The sequence below is a fragment of the Dama dama genome, chromosome 7 (assembly GCF_033118175.1).
Source record: "Dama dama isolate Ldn47 chromosome 7, ASM3311817v1, whole genome shotgun sequence".
NCBI classification, from domain to species: domain Eukaryota; kingdom Metazoa; phylum Chordata; class Mammalia; order Artiodactyla; family Cervidae; genus Dama; species Dama dama.
In genome coordinates, this window is record NC_083687.1 from 14,051,440 (window position 1) to 14,078,414 (window position 26,975).

The 26,975-nt window shown below is 51.9% G+C and overlaps 1 protein-coding gene across 2 annotated transcripts in view; it reads right to left on the reverse strand.

Moving 5' to 3' along the window:
• The window catches only part of MDGA1 (MAM domain containing glycosylphosphatidylinositol anchor 1), a 62,414-nt gene that overhangs the window by 27,694 nt on the left and 7,745 nt on the right, over window positions 1-26,975 (reverse strand). For both annotated transcript variants that reach the window (XM_061146611.1, XM_061146610.1), the window contains exon 2: window positions 1,653-1,792. In XM_061146611.1, coding sequence (XP_061002594.1) covers window positions 1,653-1,792 — 140 coding nt within the window. The remainder of the gene's footprint in view (window positions 1-1,652; window positions 1,793-26,975) is intronic.

Consider the following 26,975-nt stretch of genomic DNA (forward strand, 5'->3'; position numbering starts at 1 on the left):
GGGTGTTTCTAGACAGGTTCACTGAAGACAGGGTGTGAGGAGGATGGCGGTGGGAGATCAGGCAGGACAGGTAGGTGGGGGCTGGATTGTGGGAGGTCTTCCTTTCCACCCCTAGGAGCCTGAACTGGGTCTGTTAGGTAATGCGATCCATGTGGGCAGGGGAGTGATACAATGTAGCAGGTCTGAGGGTGGTGACTCTGGGAACAGGGTGCAGGAATGGATTGGGGGAGGGGATGGGAGAACGGGAGGCCAGTCAGAGTCTACTGCCATAGTCCAAGGGACAGGGCTGAAGGTCTGATCTCAAGGGGTAACAAGGAATAGAAGGAGATCCATGCAAGAGACATAAAAAGATAGGCCTCAGAGCCTGGCTGCGGGTGGAGAATGATATGGGGCTGAGTCAAATATAAGCCCAAGGGATTGAACCTAGGTAGCAGGAAGAACAATGAAACTATAAATGGGAATAGAAAACGGGTGCATGGACACACAGTCACACCATGAATGACTCTTACATGCGATGCACAAGGGGGACACCCACAGGTGGTCAGTGCAGCCTTAGGGAGAGCTTAGGGTTAGGCTTCAGAGAGGACCATCCCTAAAGTCACACCTAGACAAGCAGATCCTAAAGACTGGCGGCATTGTTTTCACTTCCAAACAAATCCTTAAGAAGGAGCAAGCAGTGATGATAGTTTCAGACTAAAACCTTTGGGGGTTTCTTCTTCTGCTTGTCTTAAGGTCAAACCTACTAAAGCTGCCCCTGTTCCCAATATTATCCCCCCCAAAAAAGAACTTTGCAATCACTGTGCTTCCTAGGAGCCAACCAAAACCTTTTCTGCTGCTTTTAAAGGTCACCGCAGCTCACCAGCAAATTCCACCTGTCCCTTCAGCCCATCCTCCTACCTCTTCCTGTCAGCTCTCAATGATAACCAGCCAACACTTCCTGCCTGAAACATACAGTTGGTCTGGGACAAAATTCACACCTGGCTTTTCCAGATACCCATCTTCTGTGGGGTTTGCATACTGGAAACCTCCTGAAGCAGTGATTATATTACGTGTTTTTTGTTTGCTTGTTGTTGTTGCTTGTTTGCAATTGTGTTATATGTTGTTGGTAACTCCTGGGTCCCCCAACCGAAAGAGGAAGTGTGCTAAGCCATAGAGAACGCTGGTTCTGCATTCAAATTCTGCTTCGGCCCTCACAAGTGCTGGGTGACCCTGGGAGTTTACCTAACCTCTCTGATCCTCAGTTTCCTCAGCTTAAAATGGAGGCCCTAATGCCTTCCTCACAGCCTGGCTGTGGGACTTCAAGGAGGAAACACTGGAGAAAGTATCTAGCACAGTGCTCGGCACACGGTCTGCCTTCACACAGTGGCTGAAGGTTTACCAGCAGGCGCGTTTGCTCAGCAGGTACCGGGAATGGAGTGGAATGGAACAACTGGCATCAGCTCTCAGTGTTTCCAGGTGAATAAGCCCACAGTCTAGCCCTTCCCCACAGAGTCTATTTTCCAGCCATTTCCCCAGCCCCAGGCTCCTGTCCTGCTGATCTGCTACCATCTGCCTCCAGCCTCAGGCCCCACTGCCTCTTCTGATCCTGGAGTGGGGTGGGGAGAGACGAGGTGAGGGCAGGGGGACACCCACAAGCCAGGGCGGGGGCTTACCTGGGGCCGAGGGTGCCCAGTGACGAGGCACTGCAGCACCAGGGTGTCCCCCTCCCGGATGGTGTAGACGCGCTCACTGATGTTGTCCTCTTTCACCACACATGCCTGGCCCGCGTGCACGATCTGAGCCTGGGCTGGAGCTGGCGGGAGATGGAGAGGTTTAGACAGGAGGCTCAGAGGGCAGAGGAGGTCTGAGGCTTGGAGGCCAGAGGTGGTCTAAGGCTCCCTCCTGAGTGTGTCACCCAGAACTCCCCAGCATATACCTCAGAGGCTTCATCCCACTGAGCTCCTCCTGGGGCCCTTAGGCCAGAACCAGAAGGGTCAAGGACTTAGGAAACAGGCAATTCCTCCCCATCCCTCTGCTCTTGCAAGAGATCTGTGCCCCTTGGTGCTTCCCTGGTGGTCCAGTGGGTAAGACTCCACGCTCCCAATGCAGGGGACTGGGGTTTGATCCCTGGTCAGGGAACTAGATCCCCCATGCCACAACTAAGAGTCCACGTGCTGCAACGAAGATGGAAGACCCCATGTGCTGCAACTAAGACCCGGCGCAGCCAAATAAAAAAAATAAAAATATTTTAAAGAGAGAGAGAGGTGCTTTTCAACGAGCCAAGGATTGTGAGGAGGCTTGGTAATCTGTGCAAATTGGTTACCACTCAATGAGCATCATGTCTTAGACCCCAGTCATGGAGGCTGCTGTCCACATCTGGCAGGTGCCTCCATTCCCAGCTTCGGAGTCAGCTGCGAGGCACACAGAGCTCACCTGCCCCAAGGAATTACCTTCAGACAGTGAGCAATGCCTGGACCAAACATGCCTAGGAGGTCACCCCTTGCCCAACACCCCCCACACATACACACACCAGTGACTGATGGACATGATGCAAAGGCCCAGCCGTCTTGCCTCAAGTGGGGTGACTGTGGTTCCATTCACACTCCAGAGCCCTTCTGTCCCCACCCCTGGGAACTGGCTGAGGCTAAGTCAACTAAACCCCATTGCCACCCAGCTGTTTCCCTCCTCCCCTTTCAGCTTGTCCTGGGAGCACTTTCTCAGCAAATCACTTGCCTGAACTCACTCCCACCAACCACTCCAGGCTCAACTTTTAGTGAACCTGACCAAGAGATCCCCCAGCCCCACAGACTGAGGGCACATCACTCCCCTCACCCAGAGGCCTGTTACCGTTCCCTCATTGCTCGCGGAACCTATGCCAGCCTCCTCTCCAAGGGACAGAAGTCTTCACCGGGGGACCTGGAAGTTCTCCTAAGATTACATGTCCTCCTTGACCCTCTCACAGCGCCTGGGGGCTGGGGTCTGGCCAGGGCTGGGGGACCAAAGGGAAAATGATGGAACTGGAGAAGTTCACAGCCCTCCTTTGGTGTCTTAACCCCACTATCCTGAAACCAAACCAGCCCCCAGCCCACCAGTACTTGGGCTCTGGGAAAGAGGGCAAGACTTCAAGTTCAAAGATGTCTGCTCACAGATGAGGGTGGACGAGGTGGAGGTAGGAGAGCTAATTCAGAGTACGAGGGACACAATAGGGTGAAAACTTGAGTCCTTGCCCTAAAGAGGCGCAGGGAGATAAAACCTGTCCATACAATGTGTAACGTCCTCCAGGAAGCATTCCATGATTGACCTACATCCTTCCTGCTTCTGCATTCATCACTTTTCCAGCACAACAACAAAGCATCAATCTGAGTGACTATCAAACTCAGGATTCTCATCTTTCTGCCTACCCAACCATGAGCTTACATTGGTACCCCCAGCCTTGAATACAGCAGGTACTCAGTGAACACTGAATGAATGAATGTATAGGAATATTTGATGATGAAGGTGCTAAGCATTGTAAAAGAGGTAAAGAAAGCCTTAGGAGGTCAGGGGAGAAAGACATCATTGCGGGAGGAAGAATCACAGAAGGCTCTGTGGAAGAGGTAGCTTTTGAACCAGTCTTCAAGGAATAGGGGGTCTTGCTGCAGGTTGACAGGGCAGTCTAATATTCCATATTACCCAGGGTAAAACACTAGTGATCTCTGGACCTTCATTTTCTTATCTCTAAGATGAGAGAATGCTACCAACCCTGACAACTCACAGGGCAGAAGTGATGATACGTGCATGCTAAGTTGCCTCACTTTAGCATGCCCAGTGTCCAACTCTTTGCAACCCCATGGACTACAGCTAGGCTCCTCTGCCCATGGGATTCACCAAGCAAGAATAATGGAGTGGGTTGCCATGCCCTCCTCCAGGGGATCTTCCTGACCGAGGGATCGAATTTGCATCTCTTACATCTACTGCACTGGCAGGCAGGTTCTTTACCATCACTCCTGGGGAGCCCCCAGGAGTGATGATAACACAGGATAAATGAGAAGTGCTTAGTAGAACTCTGATGTGTTCTTACTGTTGTCACAAGTAGTACCTTCATTTACAGAGTCTCTCCAACCAACACTGACAGGACAGTCATGAACTAATGACAGAGATAGGTCCACAGAGCCCGGCCACAGGTCAAGAAGCTTGCGGAGGGTGGGGGCGGGGGGCGGGGAGCAACCACTGGAGTGACGTAGGTTGGGTTTAACCACGAGAGTCTCTGCAAACAGCAGCAGGTTCTGCAAACAGTGGCAGCTGCCGCCACCCCGGAGTCTGAGTGTCCAGTCTGGCTGCCCTGGAGGAATGAACCTAGGCTAGTGGTCAGGGGACAAGCTGTGTGACCTGAGGCAAGTCAGACCTCAAGGACCTCAGTGTCCCCCGCGGTAGGAGGTGTGTGTACTAGATAATTTCTGACATCTTTTTTCAATTCATACTTTTTATCAATTTTATCAATAGCATGTAGTCCCTGTGTGAGGTGCACCCTGGAATCTGGGGAAGAAGTCTAAAACTGTCACCCCCTGAAATGGAAACACATTGGAAGAGAGAGCCATCTGTGGCCAAGGTCCTCGGGAAATCTCATCAGGAAACAACCCACTAATGTATGATGTGTGTGCCAGTTGGTGGTAAGACCAGAGGCTGCCTGGATGTCTGCAAGAGGCCTGGGGTGCCTCTCAACAAGGAAGACATCGACTTAACAGGCTCCAGTGGAAGATAAGCTGTAATCTTGGACAACACGGCTTGCCCAGAGCCAGGCAGTGTTGTAATGACAGATGCTTTGGTGACTGATAAGGAATTCTGAAAGGGAGTTAGAGAGCTGAACTTTCTCAGGGCCTGGACAGCACAAGCCAGAAAAGATGGGGCCTGACCCGCAGACACAAGGCTTCTGACTACCTGACAGGTTTGCTTCCTCATTGGCCATGGAGCTAGGAGTTGGCATCATGGATGATGACATCATTAAGATTATCCAGCTTTTAATGACATTAACCACTAAGACTATCCAACTCTAAAATGGTAGAACCTCTTTGGAAGAGATTTTGGCAGCACCAACACAGGCCAAAGACTGCTGCGGAAGCTGAAGCTCAAATAATTTGGCCACCTGATACAAAGAGCCAACTCATCGGAAAAGACCCTGATGCTGGGAAAGACTGAGGGTAAGAGGAGAAGGGGGTGACAGAGGATGAGATGGTTGGATGGCATCACCAACTCAGTGGACATGAGTTTGAACAAACTCTGGGAGATAGCGAAGGACAGGGAAGCCTGGTGTGCTGCCATTCATGGTGTGGCAATGATACAACTGAGTAACGGAACAAACAAAACTCAGGTTAAACAAGCAAATACTCCATGACACAGGAATTCCATTTCTCGGTATGTACACAATGGAAAATAGTGCCTGGCAACCAAACAATAGGTCCGAGAATATTCACAATAGCTTTATTCATTACAACTAAAAACAAGAGGCAACTCCCATGTCCATCAAGAGCAACAAGGGTGAATTAATTCTCATATGGAATACGAATGAAACACAATGGAATATTACACAGAAGTGAAAAAAGAACTATGGGTAGAAACAACACAACAACACTGTTGAATTTCACAGCACAATCTGAGTGAAAGAATTCAAGACATAAAAGAGAATCCAGTGTATGGTTTCATATATTTGAAGTTCAGAGCTGAAAAAACCAATCTTATGGTAACAGAGGTCTAAGCCGTGGTTGCCCTTGGGTGGAGGTAAGGGATTATTTACTGAGAAGGCACAAGGAGAAGCTTCTGGGGAGGAGATGGGATCTCATCTAATGAGAAGGAAATATCCATAGCCCTAATCTGAGTGGTTGTTATAAGGGTGGATGCACATGTAAAAAGGCACCAAGGTATTTGCTTAAGATTTTACTGTATCACTTTTATTAGATAAAGAAAGAGCATCCATCCACCTCCCTTTGATGACATTGTCCACTGAGGTTATCCAGTTTCCTCAATCACCCTCTCCCTTTATTCCAAGTCCTTCTTGATGAGCTGCTTCCCATGACTGACTTCTTCCCAGTATAGATGTTCCTTCTGGAGCAAGTGCTGGCTAGTCGCAAGGCACCCAGGACCCCTTGGGCTTCCCAGGTGGTGCTAGTGGTAAAGAACCCAAGTGCCAATGCAGGAGACATCAGAGACACGGGTTCCATCCCTGGGTCGGGAAGATCCCCTGGAGAGGAAATGACAACCCACTCCAGTATTCTTGCCTGGAGAATCCCATGGGCAGAGGAACATGGTGGGCTACAGTCCATGGGATCGCAAAGCATAGGACATGGCTGAAGCGACTTAGCACACGCACACACACATAGGCCCCCTTGGCCTAGGCATTCCAATCTGCCCATCACCCCCACTGTTTCATTAACATGAGTCAGCCTCCCTGACTCTGCTTACCCCCAGAATGGCTAGAACTATGTTTTTGACCCTAAACCAACAGAGATCCCACCAAGTTACAGTCCCCCCAAAAATGGGTTGTGTCCCACTGAGTCTCAGACTCTCGCTCCACACACCCCAGGAAGGCACTGCCAGCAAACAGCATCTTCTCATTCCAAAGGCAACCAGGCCAGGGCCTGAGTCAAGAGGCACCATGACATAATCCCTTCATTCAGTCTATCGAACGACAAATGCTTCCAGCCAGCCGCTGCGCTGGATGCTCAAGAGACTGTCATGAAAAGCAAACAAGGCCCAGCTCTTAAAGAGCACTCCTGGGGAGATGGATGGCAAAGAAGGAAACAGAAATGAACAGGATGGTTTCAGAGTGTGGTTATTGCTAGGACGACCCTGAAGCAGGGGGGCCATGACAGAAGAAACTGGGCGGAGGAGGGATCTGCTGGAGAGACATGGAAAGAGCAGACAATCTGGGGCTCATTTCTGGCTCTGCTACCCTCTAGCTGGGTGACACTGGGCAAGTTACTTCACCTCTCTGAAGCTCAGTCTCAGGAGCAAGAGATGGGAACAATAATGCCTTCTCCCAGGGCTGGTGTGAGGGTTGAACACAATACATGTAAAATACCTGGCCAAAGAGTACATTGTTTCCTTTTCCCGAGTGCGACTGGTCTTAGTTGCGGCACTCAGGATCTTCCATCCTTGCTGTGGCATCCGGGAGTTTTAGTTAGAGCATGTGAACTCTTGGTGGCGGCATGTGGCTTCTAGTGCCCTGACCAGCGATCAAACCTGGGCCCCTGCCTGGGAGTGCAGAGTCTTAGCCACTGGACCACCAGGGAAATCCTAAACAGTATATGTTCTGTCAAGAAGTGACAGCTCTTGAGATGATTCAACAGGACCAAGAGATGGGGACAGGAGACCACCCTCTGTGGCCCACACTATATCCCAGGGGTGGAGGAACTCGAAGCAGACGCTAAACCATTAGGGATGTTTCATGAATTTGTTCAAAATTCACGCTGAGGGTTGTGAAGGACTTTAGAGGGGTCAGAAAACCAGAGGGGAGGGATGGAGCCCGTTTACACACTCAATGTTCAGAAAGTTAAGACTTTCAGCAAGTTATCCAAGCCTTAGTTTTCTCATTTGTAAAACGGGGTTGTTGTGGAAAGGAATAGGTAAGTAAACTCAGGTGAAGTGTTTAAAACTGTCTGGTTCACAGTCAGCCCCCAAGCACACCAGCCGGCGTTATTATTGTGTATGTGATCTGCACTCCTCTCAAAATGCCATCTCCCCAGGGCCTGCAAGGGCTTTGCATGAATGGACACTGCCTTATCTACCACAGATGGTGTGGCCTGATACATTCCTGGGGTCCACTGTATATTTGCAGGCTCCTGGCCTTATTTCCAAGAGCCAGAAAGGGCATTATTTCTAAAGTTCTATTTAGCCTCCTTTGGTAGAAAAGGAGACTGAGGCCTGGAGAAGGGGGGTGCCCTTTCCACTCGTGGACACGAGGCACTAGCAGAGCTGGGGCTCGAACCCCAGCTTTCTGCCTGCTGGCCTGGAGCTCAGCTCACTGCCCTCCATGGACTCCCCTGGCCCTCCCTTGTATCACCCTACGGGAGACTGGAGGGGAGCCCTTTGCAATGCAGATTCCCAGGCCCCGGGCAGAACCACCAGCTCGACTCTTCAGAGTCCATATTTGTAACAAACTCCCTGGGAATTTCAGAGGTACTGCTGGATTTGTTTATCTCTGCTTGAAGCCATGGGTTGGTGGATAGAAACTAGGACAGGATTTTAGAACCATTTCCCTGCTTCTGGTCTAGGAGACTTTCGCTACAATATTTCACTCTTCCAAGCTTTATCAACAAATCCCCCCAGGAAAAGAAAAAACAGTGTCTGCTAACCTGGGTACCACACAGGGCTCACAGAGCCCATTGCCAGGTAAGTATGCTGTACCTTCTCTTTCCCTCTCAGAGTCTCAGCACAAAAGAGCAGACTCTTAAAGGCTCTGAAAAGACCTGCAGTAAACACAGTGGCTCAGCGGTAAAGAACCTGCCTGCAATGCAGGAGCTGCAGGAGGCGTGGGTTCGATTCCTGGGTCGGGAAGATCCCCCAGAGGAGGGCATGACAACCCACTCCAGTATTCTTGCCTGGAGAATCCCATGGACAGAGGAGGCTGGCAGGCTACAGTCCACAGGATTGCTGGATTGAACACGACTGAAGTGGCTGAGCACGCAGGCAGGCACACGAACGCATCCTCATAACTTGGTTTATGCCAGTGCTTTCCATTTGACCATAAAGCCCTTTCTTCACAGAGTATAATGGCTGTGGAGTCAAGGAACATGCCCCTCCCCAGGCCCTTGGCTGAGAAGAGCCAAGAAGCATGAGGGCTGTCGCCCATGGGGCAGCGTGGTAAGGAGGACCGCTGAGCAGAAATGCTAAGTCACTGGCAGGTGCTTCCAGCTCAGTCCTTCCTTCCTCCGAAAGTATACACCCCACGTCACAGGTGCAGGTAGGGACCGCCAGCACCAGGAGGCCCAGTGAGGAAGCCGCCAGTTCTCAAGGAGTCATTTTAAGGCAAATTCCAACTGCCCCCTGGGCTCCTGAAGAGAATTCTCACTGCAACCTGGAAGGGGAATTTCATCCAAGATCCCCATCCCCCATGGGAGAATTTTCTCCCCGGATGTTAGCCAAGAGGATTGGGGGGGTGGGGGGCAGGCGGATGCTGGCCAAGTGCAGGAGGAGTCAACAGTAGGATGGGGGGCCAAACAAGGCTGACAGACAGCAGTGGGAATGAAACCCCTTGATTAAAAGCCCCATCCATTGCTTTCCTTCAGCTTTCCTCTCCACCCTAAATTTTATTTATTTTTTTTCCCCAAACTTTAAACTTTTTATCTTGCATTGGGGTAGAGCTGATTAACAATGGTGTGGTAGTTTCAGGGGAACAGTGAAGGGATTCAGCCATACGTATACACGTATCCATTCTCCCCAAAACCCCCCTCCCATCCAGGCTGGCACATAACATTGAGCAGAGTTCCATGTGCTACACAATAGGTCTCTGATGGCTATCCATTTTAAATATAGCCTGTGTATATGACCTTCCCAAAGTCCCTAACTATCCCTTTCCCCCTCGGCAACCATAAGTTCATTTTCTACTGAATGGAGTAAGAGAAGGAGAAATAACATATGTGGATATTATATGTGGAATCTTAAAAAAAAAAATGATACAAATGAACTTACCCATCCTCAATTTTAAAAGGTTAATCATGACCGAGTAGGAGCTGGTGTCCTGCTCCCCGCTCCTGATTTTCAGGGAAAGTGTGTCTGCAGGCTGAAGGAAACGCCAACCAGAGCAGAGTGAGGGGAGGACAAGGAGAGGAAAGAAGGGGAGGCTGCAGACTCCCCCACCTGAAGCTGCTTCTATCTGCCCCAGTTACTGGCGGGCAGGGCAAGTGCCACCACGCTAACCACCTCTCAGAAGCATCACCCAGTGTTCCAGGCCAGGCGATATGGAAATAGAATCTCTGCTCTGGTCCTGGCTTATATCAGATCGTCATTCAACAGACCCTCGTACGTGTGAGGTGCTGAGCTGGGTGCTGGCGAGAGCTACAACACCCACATCCCAAAATGGGGATGTGGACAGTCTAGAAGAGCTGGGATAAAGGCCTGCTGAGAGGCAGACAGGAAGCAAGGAGGCAGGGACTGCTGGGCTGGGGTTATGTCTCAGGTGTCCCCCCATCACCGTCATATAACAATAACATCATAACATATACATAACAAGTTACTCTGGGCCAGCACTGTACTGGGTGTTTTATGTCTATTGTTTACTGCTCATAACAAGCCTATTATTGTTCCCATTAATCAGATGAGGAAGCTGAGGCTTAGCAAGGGTAAGTAACTTGCCCAAGGGCACCCTGCTGGTGTGGAATCCATCTGACTCTCTGACATTTGTGCTAAGCCCTCCACATCTCCAGTTTCCAAGTGCCTGACACAGAGCTGAAGACACAGGGCTCCAGGCATAGGACAGTCTCCAGGTCACTGGCTGGGCTTGTCCCAGGGCGCATCCTTAGAAACTCTTCCTCCCTCATCCTCCCAGTTCCTGGTACCCACATGTTTATCGATCCCTTTTTGTATGTAATGCAAATGGACACTTAATAATTTAGCAGAGTTAACAGTGATGAAATATTAACAGGCTTTTCCCTTTTAATTAGCTGTTCAGAGAATGGCAGCTGGGGTCTGAAATGAGGCTCTTAGGGCAGGCACTTGGCTGGCTCCGCCTGGGCCTTGTGATGCTATGCGATGCTACGCACCTCTCCCGTGGACCACGGGCCATCAAACAAGGACCTCTCAGGGAAACTAACCTTGTGCTCTGTGCCCTCCACACTGAGGGTTCACCCTGCCCTCCCCACAGCCCTGTATGCAGGGCTGGCCAAAGCCTGGCCTCTGGGCCACTGGCCGGGGGGCGGGCCAGCTGGTTTCTCAGGAGTTCTAGGGTCTAGGGGAGGCTCCAATTCCATGCTGGGAAAACCAGTTTGAAACAGTACCATCTCCCCTGGCCTCACCTCAGTGCCTGTCATCTTGAAGGGAAGCATCATCTCCCCTGCCCTGTCCATCGCTGGTCACTCCCTCAGGGCATTAGACATCGGTCCAGGAGCTTTCCTCTCCATCTTCCTTCTTGCTCCCTGGCCTCCCAACCCTTCAAATGCACACACGATCGCCTGTTCATCTGCATTGATTCCTGGATCCCTTCTGTAACATTTTCTGAGCACCTATTGTCCTGCCCTCAGCTCTGGGAGGCAGAGCCAATCAAGCGTGCCCCCTCCCCGAAGAACCTCTGCCCTCCCCTTGCCACAGACTCTATTAAAGTCTGCTCTCAGCAACTGGGCTTTTTTGCTTAACAAAACCAAATCCACATTCAGCTGAACTCCACTTTGGGTGCAAAAATCTCTCCCCAACCCGACTGTACGTATCTCTGACCTCCGGGTCCAAGAGCACCGTCATTGAGCGTGGAAAGCAGCCACAGCTGAAAGATCAGGGCACAGGCTGCCAGCCTATCCCCATGACGGAGCGTGAAGACAAGCGCTGCTGTCACAGTCAGAGGCAGGGCCTGGTATGGCTTGCAGAGTCCGCTATGATGCATAAGGCCTGGTTCTATTTTTAAGACCTGATGCTGTCTGCAGAGCTTGCTGCTTCTGGCAGAGCCTGGCACTCCTGACAACCCTCCTCTGCTGAAAGTGGTGGGCAGTCCAGCCACACCCCCGTCCTTGGGAAGGTTTGGCGCCACTGCACCTACATCCTGGCTCCATCAGAAGGCACACAGGTTTTGAGAGTGCCAGGCTCTGCTCAGAATCTTCACTGAGTGTCAGTGGAAGTCTAGTCTGCACAAGACCAATGAACTCTGGAATGTCAAGGCAGGCCACTAGGAAAGCCCTCTAAGTGAGGGCTCTGAGGTCCGCTAGGGGGACTATAAAAAGGCCTTCCCTCTGTGGACAGGGAGACCAACTCTCAACAATGAAGTGCCCTAGGGCAGTTCTGGGCTTCCCAGGTGGTGCTAGTGGTAAAGAACCCACCTGCCAATGCAGGAGATGTAAGAGATGCGGGTTCGATCCCTGGGTTAGGAAGATCCCCTGGAGGAGGGCATGGCAACCCACTCCAGTATTCTTGCCTGGAGAATCCCATGGACAGAAAAGCCTGGCAGGCTACAGTCCATGGGGTCGCACAGAGTCGGATATGATTGAAGAGAGTTACACAGCAGAGTGCACAGGGCAGTTCTAACCAGTGTAGGCAGGACACTCGGGGAAAGAGAGGGCAGAAAGGCACACACTACAAGTCAGGCATAGCTTGAGCCAAGACTGTAAATGCAACTCTGAGGGGCTGCCCACAACCTTGGGCAAGTTACTTAACTTCTCAAAGCCTCGGTCCCTTCATCTACAAAATGGGGATAACACTATATCTCAGCTCTAGCAGAAGTAACTTCTAGGATGTGAGGATTAAACAAGACAATGTGGATACAGAGCAAAACCACCAGTATCCAGTAACTGCTCAATAAATTTCAGCTCCCTTTCCATTTGATCATATGGCCTGGGACCCTTTGGGACCCTGTTCCAAGGGCCTGCAAGAGGAAAATGTAAAACTGAATGAAGAGGTCTACTCTGGGGGGATGCCAAGAGCCATAATCCTGACAGACCCGAATATCTGAGTCTGTCAGATATTCTGAGGACTTCCCTGGTGGCGCAGGGGATAAGAATCCACCTGCCAATGCAGAGGACATGGGTTCGATCCCTGGTCAGGGAAGATTCTACATGCCAGGGAGAAACCAGGCCTGCAGACCACAACTACTGAGCCTGTGTGCCTAGAGCCTGTGCTCCTCATCAAGAGAAGTCACTGCAAGAGAAGCCCACGAACCATAACCGAGAGTAGCCCACGATCGTCGCAACTAGAGAAAACCTGTGCAAAGCAATGAAGATCGAGTGCAGCCAAAAATAAATAAAATTATATTTTAAAAATGTGGACTGAAAGAGGTGATCACTGGGAGGAAGGCTCTCCCCAGGAGGATGGCGAGAAAGACAGGCTACCACCCAACAGGCTAGAGAATGGTTTCAGGCCCCAAGACCTGAGTTTGACTGGCCCAGGGATGTGGGACCGGTGGACATGGTGTTTCTCCAGGGGTCTCGTTGTTCAACCCCACCAAGGTCTGCTGTCCTAGAGACCCCATCACTGCAGTTCACTCGGCCTTGGGTCCTGGCAGTGGGCCAAGTTCTGGATATGACCACACTCCCACCTGACAAAACAGAGCTCCTGAACTGAGTCCCTGGGAGGGGCAGGGCTGGAGTAGACACAGGGGTTCTCCTTCAGGCTGTTGCAATCATTGCTATGTGACCTGGGGCAAATCATTTAACTCTGTCGTCTCCAGCCCCAGCTTTCTGCCTGTAAATGGGCATAAGAACGCTCCCTACTGGAAGCATTAAATACAGGAAGAATGGAATCCACGAAGCACAGCACACGTTGCCAGCACAAGCTCTGGACGGACAATGAGAAGGGAGCAGAATGAAACCAAGCTCAGACCTCAGAGTGTGTCCGCCGTGAGAAGGTCCCCCGAGCCCGAGAGCTGCGGCTTCAGTCATGGCGCCTGACAGGCCCCTGAGTGGCCCTGTCCATTGCAGCCCGAGGCTCAGTCACCAGGGCTCCAGCGTACCTGTGACCAGCACCAGGGACACATCCTGGACCAGCAGGTCCTGGGTGGGACCGGAGATGCACTGCCAGGTCCGGGCTCCCAACCCAGAACGCAGAGCCTGGGCCGCCCCTGGGTCAGGGCATGGAGGGAGCCGCAGCTCTTTTAAAGCAAAGAACCCCCAAAGCCCCCTCTGACCCAGAAAGCCCAGTGGCTTCCTCCCACCCCGCGAGCTGAGACCCAAGTCTGAAACACAGGGCACGGCTTGCAGCCTGACACGGGCCTGGGTGTGGGAGCCGAGGGAGACGAGGGGGCTGGAGGCAGTGGATGGGGCTGCAGTCGGCATCTGAGGCCCTGGACGCTCAGAAAGGGCGGGATGGTGGTGGGTGGGCGCGAGTTTTTTCCAACCCAACCTTCAAGGACAGGCTGGACGCTCCACTCCAGCACTTGACGTGACTAAACCCCCCAATTCACCATATAAAACAGAAGCCAATAATATTAGATGCATTGTGTCTTATTAAGTGAGATGACATATCAGAAAGCCATGTAAACTGTAAAGTTTTGTGCAGATCAGGTCTTATTATTATTATATGTTGAAAAGACCCAAAGAAGCAGGCCATAATGCACCTATGACACTGGTGAAAATAAATTAAAATGATAAAATCCACTGTGGCTGGCCTCTGCGCAAGCCCGGCTCAAACTTTTTGTAACACAGCCTGGCAGTGCAAAAGGAGAGCCATAAAACTGTTCCTATCTTATGACCTATTAGACAATCTCACTTTGGGGAATAGGCCCCAAGGAAATAATTTAAAAGGAAAAAGTAATTCACATAAGGATATTCACGGCAGAGCTCTTTGGAAGAAGAAGAAATTGGCATCTGTCCAAACGACCAGGACTGGAGAAATGGTGACCAAACTCCAACACATCGATGCAGGGGGTGCCCTGTGGCCATTAAGCTGACAGGTCTAAGGGCTCAGTCAATACCAGGAGACGTGTGCAGGAGATAAAGTCGTCCAAGAGTGCAGAGTGGACCACTGTTTACTGCTATGTAAAAATATATTGACAGGTATGGGCAGGGAATTTAGAATGAATGGCTCATGTTTGATGATCATTGGATTCTTTTTCTTTTCCTATGAAGTTGTTTAAGTGGATAATAATAACAGTAACAACCCTGAAAGCAAAATCAATCCTGCAGCCCGAGAGCAGGTGGGGTGTTAGACCCCAGGACAGGAGGGCAGGGGAGGGAAAGACAGTGTTTCTGGAGAGCTTACCACCTCCACTCTGCTGGGGGTAGCACTCTGATCCCCCACCCCCACCCCAGGCCACTGTGGGTTCCTGGGCATCATCCTAGCCGGCTAGGGGGTGAAATTATGGGCGTCACAACCTGACAGCTTGACACCTCTTCATGCAGCCCTTGCAAAGTTCCTCTGGGCTTGATCTTCACACCAGCTCAGGAGGAGGGCAGAAGATTAGCTCTGAAGATTTAAAAACCAAGGAGCAGAGATGTAAGGGCCTGATGTAAGGGCCTTTATGCCTCTCTCCACATCCAATGACATCAGGAGGATAGCACTTCATGCCCCTCAGCAACCCCAAGGCCTGGGAGCCGATCCTCACCCTACATCTTGAAAACACACCATCAGCCAGAAACCTGAGACTCAGGGCTACTGTGGTGCTCCAGTGGCTAAGACTCTATGCTCCCAGTGCAGGGGCCCCAGTCTGATCCCTGGTCAGGAGCTAGATCCCACGTGCCACAACTAAAGATCCCACATGCCACAATGAAGACTGAAGACCCTGCCTGCCACAAATAAGACCCAGCACAGCCAAGTAAGTAAATTTTTAAAAAAATAAAGTTAAAAAAAAGAAAGAAACCTGGGAGTCATCCCTGACTTCTCTCCTCCCACACCCTACGTCCAAGCCACCAGCTCAATCTTCAGAACTGATCCTGAACCAAACCCCTGAAATACCCACCTGGACTGAGCTACCACCACCATCCCCTGCCTGGATTTTTATAGCAGAGAGGTTGACTCTGCTTCCTTCCTTTCCTGGTACAGTCTGTTCTCCACAAGCAGCCAGAGAGATCTCTTTATACTAGGTCTGATCCCATCTCTCCTCTGCTCAAACCCGACCATGACTCCGTCTCACTTCACGTCCAAGCCACAGCTTTTTCAATAGCCTGCTATGCCCCACGCGGGCTCCCACCCACCCTTGTATCTTACTCCTCACTACTGCAGTCACACGGCTCTTTGCTGTTCTTCAAGCAGACCAAGCCCACGTCTGCCTCCACAACCTTTGCACTTGCAGCTCCGTTATTGGACTGCGCGTCCCTAGATTTCCAGAGCTGCCCCATCACTTCCTTCAGCTCTTTTATGAGCGAGGTCTACCCCGACCACCCTTTTTAAGACAGCATTCCGGCCCCCACTGCCATCACTCTCGGTCCCCTTCCCTGCTTTATGGGTTCTTCACATGACCCGTCAACACCGACAGATTAGTCAATGTTCATTCTCTTGTGTCCCTTTCAAAGGACAACACCCCTGGGATGGAAAGCATGTTAAATTCCTGCTTTAACAATGGGATGAATAATCTTTTTTTTTTTTTTTTCAGGAGTCAATTCCAGTAGCATAAAGTTTGAGAACATATTTTCCTTACATCAGGTATATTTATAAATCAAGAAATGTAATACCTGCCCCCCCACACGCTTAAGTATTCTGATTTTTTTTTTTTTTTTTTCTTCCATCACGGAAGGGTTTCTCTCCTTTTTTGGCTAAAATTTTAGAAACCACATAAGTGGCGTGCACCATAGGATCTGATTATAATGCTGAGCCTCTGAACAACTTGTAAATGACTTGAAACCCAGTCGGTTGGGGGAAAAAAGTGAAGGACCTGTGGAGGGGGGAGGCCAATTGGCCTAAAGTTCAATCACAGCCAGGAACAGAAAAGTCATTGGCATTAGGAGGCTCCTAGGGGCTAAGGGCAGGGGGAGGGGGAAGCTGCCTCTTAGGAGGAAAGCGAGGTCTGGAATGGGCAGCCATGTGGGCGGTGGTAAAGGTACAAAACACAGCTGTCTCCCAAGGCACAGAGCAGCTCAGAGAGGCCGGCCTTGCTGTAAACATCCCCAAGAGGGAGACGGGAGGGCTGGAATCCTGCCACTCTTTCTCCAGGGCCAGGGTCTCGCTCCCTCTTTCCCCCAGTGCTGCGTCTCGTGCCTGTAGGTAGAGCCTCACATGTCCCCTCCCTGGTGGCAGATCCGTGACTCCCCAAGCAGGCCCGAGCAGGCTGGGACGCTGCAGTCACTCACTCAGCAGGGCCTCCTCTGAACAGCCCAGGCACTGGGCTCAGAATGGCTTTCCACACCTTTCCCCATTTCCTCTTCACCGCAGCCCCCCGAGGAGCATGCTATTATCCTCTTTGGCTTGTGCCTGGGGGAAACGGAGGTGCCCTGTATAACTGCTGTGCCCAACACCACACAGCCAGTGAGTGGCTGAGGCTGGACTTGAACCCAGTCCTACTGCAGAAACCTCTGCTATAAGCCTTCAGGCCACACTGCGTCCCTACACTCCCACCTGAGTGAGCGAGATGATTATTCATCGACTTTGATATATTTAGTTGCACGCTTCTGAAATTAGACCTTGGTGGTGTCAGGGAGCCTGGCGAGTCATGTGCGGCAGCTGACCTCAGAGCTGCGAGTCACTGACACCTCGGTGTGAAGAACTTCTCCACTTACTCTCCTCCCTGGGGCACTGAGGGATGAGGGAAAGAGATGCTGGAGGTTAGGGGTTGCAGAGGAGGCGGGAGAACTGCAGGACCACTTGGCTGACCCTTCCCAGAATCCTCCTCTCTGGTTGCCATGGAGCCACCTCTGCAGAGGACCGGACCCTGGTGGGGATGAGAAGGCAAGGTGCAGCCAAAGAAAGTGATCCAGAAGAAAGGGAGCTAGCCTGTTTGTGGAGTCCCATGGAAAACGGCGGGGTGGGAGCTGCAGAGACATCAGTCCTGAGGCCCAGTCATTAGGGCCACCCTCAGGAGAAAAGGAGACGTGGTTCCCAGGAGGAATTGAAAACACCGAGAAGGATGGGTGAGGGAGGTGGCAGAAGAGTGCGGGATGGAGGAGAATGAGGAGCAGGAGGAAGCCGGGACCCTGCAAAAACTGGGTGCTTGCCAGTGCCAAGCAAGTAGTTGGTACTTAATAAATGTCAGCCAGAGCTATTGTGATCATAGGTGCTCAGAAGAGACTTCCTACGTTGGGACACCAGTGAGCTCCGGCCTGCTCAGTCCAGGAATGAAACGTGAGCACTGCGCCAGGCAGACGTGCTCAGGGCTCCCGCAGCGAGGGGCTCTCCACCCTGCCAGCGAACTCTCCAAGGTGCCAGCTCCCCTCCGAGCCTAAGCAGTTCTGTTCCCAGGAGGACGGCTGGGGAGGGCTTCAGGAGAGTAAGAGTCCCCACCCCACCCCACCCCCCGCCACTCAACCCAGCTGGGGCCCCTGGGTCCGTGCGCCCAGCCCAGCCCCCACCCTGGCACGGGCACAGCGGGTGAGCGCACGCCTGGCACAGGCCCCAGTGCCTGGGAGACAGGCTCCAAGCCGGCGGCTTTGTATTTCGTGAAAATCGAATCCACAACTGAGCTCTCCAGCCGAGCAGGGCCTGCTGGGAAGGCTGGCGGGTCTTTCTTCCCGTCCCCCTTGCTGGGGCCCACCCTCCCCTCTGCAGCCTCCACCCCAGGAACCATGGGGAGTACCAGCTGCCACTCCGGCTGGCACAGGGGTGCGGAGGGGGACGGCCCGGGGCCCAACTCTGGCCGCCATGCCAGGGCTCGCCCCACCCCCACCCTGACCCCCTTCCTGCCTGGAATAAATTGAAATACAAATCAGAGGGAAATGCTTCCCTCTGTTTGAACAAATTGCTATGGATTCCTCCCTGTCTCAGGTCAGGGCTTGCGATGGGGGATATTTTCACTCGCCGACTGCTAATAGACTCAGGAGAAGCTGCTGGATCGATGGAGGCCGGGAAAATTAGCCAGGAGCTTCGGGCCAGCCTCGGCCTGTCCCTGCCCCCACTCCAGGTCTCCTAGAAGGAGTGGCAGGCAGTTATAACGCAGAGGCTGGACAGAGTGCTGGGCTGATGGCTCTAGGAGTCAAGGCAAGGACAGCCAGGGGCTTCCTGGGGGGGCGGGGGGACAGTGGGATAAAGGTGGATCCAGAGAATCCCCCAAAGAGGTCTGCAGTGCCCTCCACACACATATACACAGGACTCCCTGCACATAAACCCATGTTCTTGTATGTATCACCACACATATGCACACCTTCATGTCCACATGAAGCACATGCATGTCCACGTATATTTATATATGCATGAAAACCACTGATGAAGTGTACATGCCCAGGGGTGAGAGGACTTGGGGAATGCATTCCAGCTCCTGCTGAAGTTTCCAGTGAGAGCAGTTTATCTCCTGCCAATGGTTTTCCATACACAGACGGACAGACAGACAGACACACACACACAACTGATCTCTACCAGCAACCACAGCTCCCCATCAATCACTCCTTTCACCCCTCAGCCTGGCTCTATAATTCTGCAGGGGGAGCCCAAAGGAGCCGCTGCCTTCACTGGTCCCAGCTCCAGTGAATGAGTGGGAGGAGACTGGGGGGTGTAGCCCACCCTCGCCTGCAGAGCCCCACAGCCCCTGCTCCCTCAGCTCCCAAGAAAGTGAGGGAGGGAATGAGCCAGACAGGGTGTCGGTGCTTCAGGCACTTTAGGGCATCCCTCAGCGCTGCGCTCTCCTAGCATCGCCCAAGGCCACTGTGCCAGTGGGACCATGGCTGTACAAGGAGCTGGGGAAAGGCAGGAGGGGAGGGGAGGGCTTGCTGCAGCCTCTGAATGCCCCAGAAGGGTGGGGAGGATCTGGGGGAAGTCTCTCATGTCTCCTGCCTGCTGCCCTTGGCATGTGAAGCTATGACACGCACGCACACACTCTTCTCAGTAACCTAGAGCCCCGACCTGACTTGGGAGAGAGAAGTGGGAGAGAAGTCTGCATTCACTAGCAGGCAGAACTTGGGAGTGACCTTTCACCTCTGACCACTGGTTTCAGTCTGTAAAAACTGACCAGTTCAGCTAGGTGATCTCTACATCATCTACATCTCTACCTTTGACTTTCCATGATTTCTCAAGCTGGGCTGCCTGTTTGCTCTGTGATTTGAGAACTTCCCTTGCCCTCTCTCAGCCTCAGGATTCTTTTCTGACAAATGATGACATTTGTTCTAAGTTTCCTCCTGGCTCTGATTCTGCAAGGCTGTGATTCCAGATCATCTCTTTGTGTTGTGTTCTTAGCACCTAGAACAGTGTCTGGCACACAGGAGGTGCTCAGTAAACATCTGATTAATTAATTAGTTAATCGCAGGTCCCCGCTGGTAGTGAAAAGACAGAGGGAAATTCACAACTGGACAGAGGTGTTGTTCTGATCCTGCCCCCATAGGCCCCAGGACATCCAGGGAAGCAGGTGAGCCTGGCCCATGGGAGAAGGGGTGATGCCTGGAGAAGGCAGTAGACAGAATGCAATCAGCCTTCTTACCCACACAGAATCCTGCCTGCAGAAAGAAGAGGCAGTCTTCTAGTCTCAGAGATCGTCCCTATCTCTTTCTTAGTCTTGAATTCAGCAGATGGGAAGCTAATGGTCGTGCCCCTGGTAGCACGCCCGAAGGACCTATAGATTCTTGAGTTTGTGCCCAGTGACCCTCCGCCCTGCCCTCCCCCGCTATAAGGGCCCCTCAATCCTTCAGGGAGGGTCTGGATTCTATCAGGAAGGTCTCGGGGAAATCGACATGCTGGAGGTTCTGTTCCCAGGATCCTAGGAAGCAAATGAGCCGCTCACGGAGCTCATGGCCACAGGAGAGAGTTTTCCGCCTGGAGTCGGGATGATTCATACAGAAGACAAGTTCTAAGAACAAACAGTTCAGCAAAGCAGGCCGGATCTGAAAAAGCAAGACCGATGGCTCAGCCTGGAGGTAATACAGGCTGTAGGTGCCCCCTACAGCTGTTGCCATCCGGCCGCTCAGTCGTGTCCGACTCTGCGACCCCATGCGCCGCAGCACGCCAGGCTTCCCTGTCCTTCACCGTCTCCCAGAGCTTGCTCAAACTCATGTCCATTGAGTCAGTGATGCCATCCAACCATCTCATCCTCCGTTGCCCCCATCCCCTCTTCTCCCATATTCCCTCCCCTAACCATTGCAACACACAACGGCCAGCACCTGCTTCTCTCCGCCCGAGGCCGCCTCTGGTCACTAGAGCTCACGCTGCCAGAGTACCAGGAAATTAACACCCTCTGGGGCAGCCCTCCCAACAACAGATGGGAATTAGTGTATTCAGGCCCCAGCTCCCACATCCCCACGGTGGGATGACTCTTAAGTGTATTTTACACAGTGTCCCAGAGGTCCCCAAAGGGACATGGTGGTGACTGGCTTGACAACACACTTTCCATTGGTTCTTTTATGTCCCTGTCTCTCATCCCCATCCCTCTATCAGAGCTTCCTGGGCTCATCTTCCAAATAAACCACCCGCACTTGGCTCCTTGTCTCAGGATCGCTTCTGGGGAACTCAAACTAAGACTATGAGTCCAAACCAATTATGACCATCATGGTGTCCACTATTAAACCTCTCACATGGCCATACCCGGGGCTCTCATATTGCTTAAGACACACACACAAACACACACCAAATACCCTACCAAGCTCCCTTACCTCCACCCATCTCTTCCTTGGAAACCTCCTTTCCTGAATCCCAACGCTTGAAGATCCAACTCATGTGATCAACCAACCTGGATCACTGGAAAAAGCCTTGAAAGATGCTTGGTACTCCCAGGACAACCTTCTGGAAACAGTGACTGTGTTTCCATCAGCTAACATGAATAATGACTTTAAGATGGAACTTAAGCCATGTGACAGAGATGTGGGGCCTGGTGGAGACTGGTAGCAACCTCCAGCTCATCTACTAAGAAGACTGCCTCCTCCACCCACAAGGAGTGGGGCCTCCTAGGGCCTCCCTGACACCTCATTAAAGGATTCTAACATCTAACCAGGAGGCCTGGACTCAGAGCGAGTCCCAGATCCTGTAGTCCCAAGGCAGTGAGGCCCAGGAATAAGAAATGGAATTTCCAGGGGTGAGGGGAGCTTTATTAGAGATGTGGGTATGAACTGGGCTTATAAATGCCATGCAGTCACGTCCTGGTTTTTCCTGAGCCTACAGAATAATAGAGGACAAGAAAGACCCAGCTGGAAAGCCCCTGGACATGACTCTTTACTTCGGTCTTGGCACCTAATTGCTGGTTGACCTTGACCTTACCTCCTCTGGTCTCAGTCTCCTCCTGCATTGAATCTTTAACATCCCAGTGCCTCTGGGTCACGTAAGGCCACTGGCTGGCAGCTGAGGTCTCGCCACACCCTCAAGCTCCATCTCCTGGCTTTCTCTGAGTCTACCGTGTGGCCTTATTCCAGGAAGGCAAGTAAAGCCAGGGCTTGTGACAGCACAGACCTTCAGCTTGGCTTGTGAGCTTGAGTATTTTGCTGGAGATAAACTGGCCTCCCCAAGTGAAAGTCACTCAGTCATGTCCAACTCTTTGCAACCCCATGAGCTATATAGTTCATGCAATTCTCCAGGCCAGAATACTGGAGTGGGCTGCTGTTCCCTTCTCCAGGGGATCAAGGGCCCCCTGCATTTTACTCTAACACCGAACCAAACCCAGGTAGAGGAAGCCACCAGAATCGAACTCCCTCCCCACCTCTACCCCCACAATGTCCCTCTCAGAGGTGGGAGAAATGCCTTCACTTAGAGTTTCTTAAGAATTACAGAGGGGAAGTCTCAGAGCTAAGGAGATATTCAAGTTCAGCTCAAAGACTTCAGCTCCTGAATCTTTCATATTTATTTATTTGACTGTGCTAGATCTTTAACTGCAGCATGTGGGATCTAGTTCCCTAACCAGGGATCAAACCCAGGCCCCCTGCCTTAGGAGCGTGGAATCCCGAGGGACTGGACCACCAAGGAAGTCACCTGAAACTTTCTGATAAGATGCTATACTACAGCAAGTTGAAATAAGGTTAGACAATCGGAAGAACTTTCCTACCAAGGACCAGACATTGAGCAAACAGCAGTGGGGTGGCCTGGGCTCATGTGGGTGTGGGGCCTACTGACAGGCAGAGAGACGGACGGGGTAGATCGTGGCTTCTAGAAGAGTCCCTCGGTTTCTTGCTCCCTCGAATAAGAAGGGTCCACAGAGCTCTCCTGCAGCTGGGACTGAGAGGAGCCACCTGCTAGAGGAGAGAGGTACCGACCAGGGGAAATGAACCGCCTCACAGAAGGATAAACGGACAGTGTGTTGGGGTGAGGAGGAGGAAATGAGCATGAGCAGATGGGCAGCTGGACCTCATAGGAATGTTGGGGGGGGGGGGCGGTTGCGCTAGCAAGCGTCTTCCTGGCCCTGGCTTCCAGTCTTCTCTAAGGTTCCTTCTGGGCGTCCTTGGAGCAGCCAGAGCCCCCCACCCACCCAGCCACCTGAACTAGGCTGGCAGGGTCCAGGGAGGTGGGGAGAGGAACAGCTGTTCACATCCATCTAAATCGGCTCATTTCAAGAAACACCAGCTGATCCCGAGGTTTTGTGGTAAACACTGCTCATTACCTACCCAGCTTTCATTCTCCCCTTCTATCTAAATAAACCCTGACATTCTCTTAGGTGAGAATCCATCTAAAAGGCTGTTATTTCTCAGCCTCCCTCACCTAAGAAAGGCCAGTAAGACGTAAGCAGACATCATTGGGAGGGGGCTCCTGGAAAAGCTGACTCAACTTTTCTGACTGGGTAAACGACTCGCCCTTGTAAGTGTCCCTTCCTTCTTCCTGTCTGGAATGTGTCACGATGGCTGAGCCCCAGCAGCCCTTTGGTGACTTTGAGGCAAAATGCTCTAAGGCAAGGGTTCCCGAACTTTGCTGCACATCAGAATCACCTGGGGATTTTTTTTTAAATGCTGATCCCCGGTTCTCACTCCCAGACATTCTGATTTATTTGATATATGACCTAAACACTTTTTTTTTTTAAACACTCCCAGGTAATTCTAATATGCAGGAGGTTTGAGAAGCACCACTGTAAGGAGATCAGAGCAGCAAGATGAAAGGGACCTGGATCTCTACTGAGCAAGGAGCCACCAGAACAGCCGAGCAGTCTACTTCTAGACTTAAGTCACTTTAATTTGTTTGAGACTCTGTAGTCAGTTCTTTGGTTCTGGCAACAAAATGTGACTCCTTTTTTTTTTTTGGCCTCCCAGCATGGCAATGTGGGATCTTAGTTCTCCAACCAGGTATCAAACCCACGCCTCCTGTACTAGAAGAGCAGAGTCTTAACCACTGGACCGCCAGGGAAGTCTTCAGAATGTGATTCCTAACTGGTACAGGACAAGAGAAGACTCTTGAGAGTCCCTTGGACTGCAAGGAGATCAAACCAGTCAATCCTAAAGGAAATCAATCCTGAATATTCACTGTCAGGACTGCTGCTGAAACTGAAGCTCCAATACTTTGGCCACCGGATGGGAAGAGCTGACTCACTGGAAAAGACCCTGTTGCTGGGAAAGATTGAGGGCAGGAGGAGATGGGGGACGACAGAGGACAAGATGGCTGGATGGCATCACTGACTCAATGGACGTGAGTTTGAGCAAGCTCCGGGAGCTGGTGTGCTGCAGTCCCTGGGGCTACAAAGAGTCAGACACAACTGAGTGACTCAACAACAACAACAATAGGACTGAGGGTCCTCATCAGTACCCCATCACCCACAGGACAGCCTGGGGAACAAAGCAGTGGTCAGTTCTTGCCCTCAGGAAGGTCACACTCGGGCAAGCATGAGACTTGGCATTGGGCGGCCTTGAGCTCAAATCCTGACTCCACTACCTCTAACTGCTGGGCCTTGGGCAAGCCCCTTGAGCTGAGCCTCAGCTTTTCCAGCTGTAAGGTGAGGACGCTGGGAAAGACTCCACTCTCCTGCTGCACTGCGAGGTCCTGGGGGAAAGTGTCCACCTCTGCAGCCACAGCGCCGACCGCCCCTCCAGACACGCAGCAGGTACTCATTCAGTATCTGCTTGCTTCACACTGAATTGCTGCAATGTGGTCCAGCTCTGAAATTTTCATTTCCTCTAAACTAAAATGAGAAGAGAATAAACAAAAAGGCCACATTTCCAAAAGGTAACATAATTTGCCTATTGAAAATCACTGAAAATGACATTCCCGGAGCAGCTTCTTAGGGTCTCTCTAGGTTCGAGACTGGAAAATCCCTGGCTAGAAGAAGGGCAAGAGAGTCCAGTCTCCTAGGCTCCTGACCTAGATGCTCCAGTTAGAATCACAAAACTAGAAAGTCCCCTGGTTCATCATGTAAAAAATAGTGAGGTTGTTTTTTTTTTAAGACCCAAGTGTCCAGATGATCGTGGTAGAAACAAAGCTTGGACGGTGACCTGGAAAACGCAGAGATGCCCTCAGAAAACCCAAGGGAAGAAGGCATCTGCTTGGGCCTGACTCATTCAGATGCGCTGTCTACACCAGCTGTGCCCAGGAATCAACTGGAGGGCTCTTCCGACCACAGCTGCCTTGATGCCACCTGCGGAGTTTCTGATTCAGGAGGTCTGGGGGCGGAGCCAGGCATCTGTTGTTGAAAAAGCTCTCCAGGTGGTTCTGACAGGCTGCCCAGGCTGAGAACCAGTTCTCTGCACAGCTTCCAACCCTCCAGATCATCAAAGTCAATCTCGGCTGAGTTTCTGGGACTGGAAAGGAACCAAGAAGAGCCTGGGGTGGAACCTCCGAGGCCAGCCCAGCAGCAACTCCAGGCCCACACACGTCACCCTTCCCCCGACAGAGTTCACCCCAACTACCACTGCAGCTCCAGCTTCTCACGGGCAGGAGGCCCGGCCTGGCGAGGGAAACTGGGGTGCCAGCCCTGCCTGGCCTGTAGCCTGCACCTCCTGCTTCCACACGCCGCCCACACCCTGGGCTCCCTACCATCTGCCGGCCAGCCCTAAACAGAGTCCTCAGAGTGGGCCTCGGAGTTTACAAAGTGCTATTCCTCTCAGTTCCTCTGCAATTCCAAGAGGTGGGCGTGCCTGAACCAGCCTTCCAGATAAGGAAGCTGAGCTCAGAGAGGCAAGACTCCTGGGTCAGGGGCCCTCAGTGAGCTGCCCCCTGGCCCGCCAACCCAAGTCATCCCATCTGAGTCCAGTCCTCTTTCCTGCCTTCTCTTGCTGCTCAAAGAGCCACCTCCTGTGGGCCAGCCGCACCGGCATCCCCCAGGAGTTTGTTGGAAATGCATTCTCTCTGCTCAGCCTTGGACCCACCGAATCAGAAATCCCCGGGGGTCCCGCTGGCCCTCGAAGACCCCACTTTATGCTGCAGCCGCCTCCCACCAACCTCCCAGCCCCCAGATGGCCCTTACTCCGTCTCCTCTCCCATCTCAGACGGCTCTTCCTCCCCTGGACTGCATCCCTCCCCTGGCTTTCCGGTCCCCATCCTCCCTGGGGCCACCTTGTCTGTCTCCACCTTCTCCTCCCCGGCTCTCCAGGGCACTGGTCTTAGCCCAGTCTCCTCTCTCCCTCTATCCTCTCTTCGTTGGCCATTTTTTAGAAAATGTTGACTGGAGTATAGTTGCTTTGCAACGTTGTGTTAGTTTCTGCTGGGCACTTCCTTGGCAATTTCATCCCACCTCGTGGTCTCAGCCCACATCACTGTGTAGACATAAATCCAGATATGTGAGTCCGTCTCTCAGAACACATGTCTCCCTCCTGAGCACCCCCACCCACGTCCACCTGCTCCATCAACATCTCTCCCAGACATCCCAGTGCCAGAATCGCGTGAAGTTCAAAACTACACCGACACTGTCATTCAAATAAAGCTATTCACTTAGGGGACTTCCCTGGAAGTCCAGTGGTTAAGACTTCACCTTCCAACGCAGGGGTGCAGGTTTGATCCCTGGTAAGGAAGCTAAGATCCCACATGACTCGGGGCCAAAACACCAAAACATAAAACAGAAGCAATATTGTAACAAATTCAATAAAGACTTTAAAAAAAAAAAAAAAAAAACTATTCACAGAGGACTTGCTAAGTGCCCGCACAGTGCTCAGGGCTTCCCAGGTATGGCTCATTGCAAGCTCATCACAAACCCATCTGACAAGCAGTAAAGCCATAGCTTTGAAAGCAGATGTAATTTCTCGGACTCTCACAACTGGTTCAAACCTGGGTTCCTCACCAGAAGTCCAGACATTGAACTGCTTTACTCCACTACGCCAAACCTGCCTGACTTGCTGTGGTCTTTGTTCTATCTCATTGCCGTGGTGTGCCAAGCTTCCCAGCTCCAAACAGCCCCTATCCCTGTCTGAGCTCTGAAGCACTGTCAG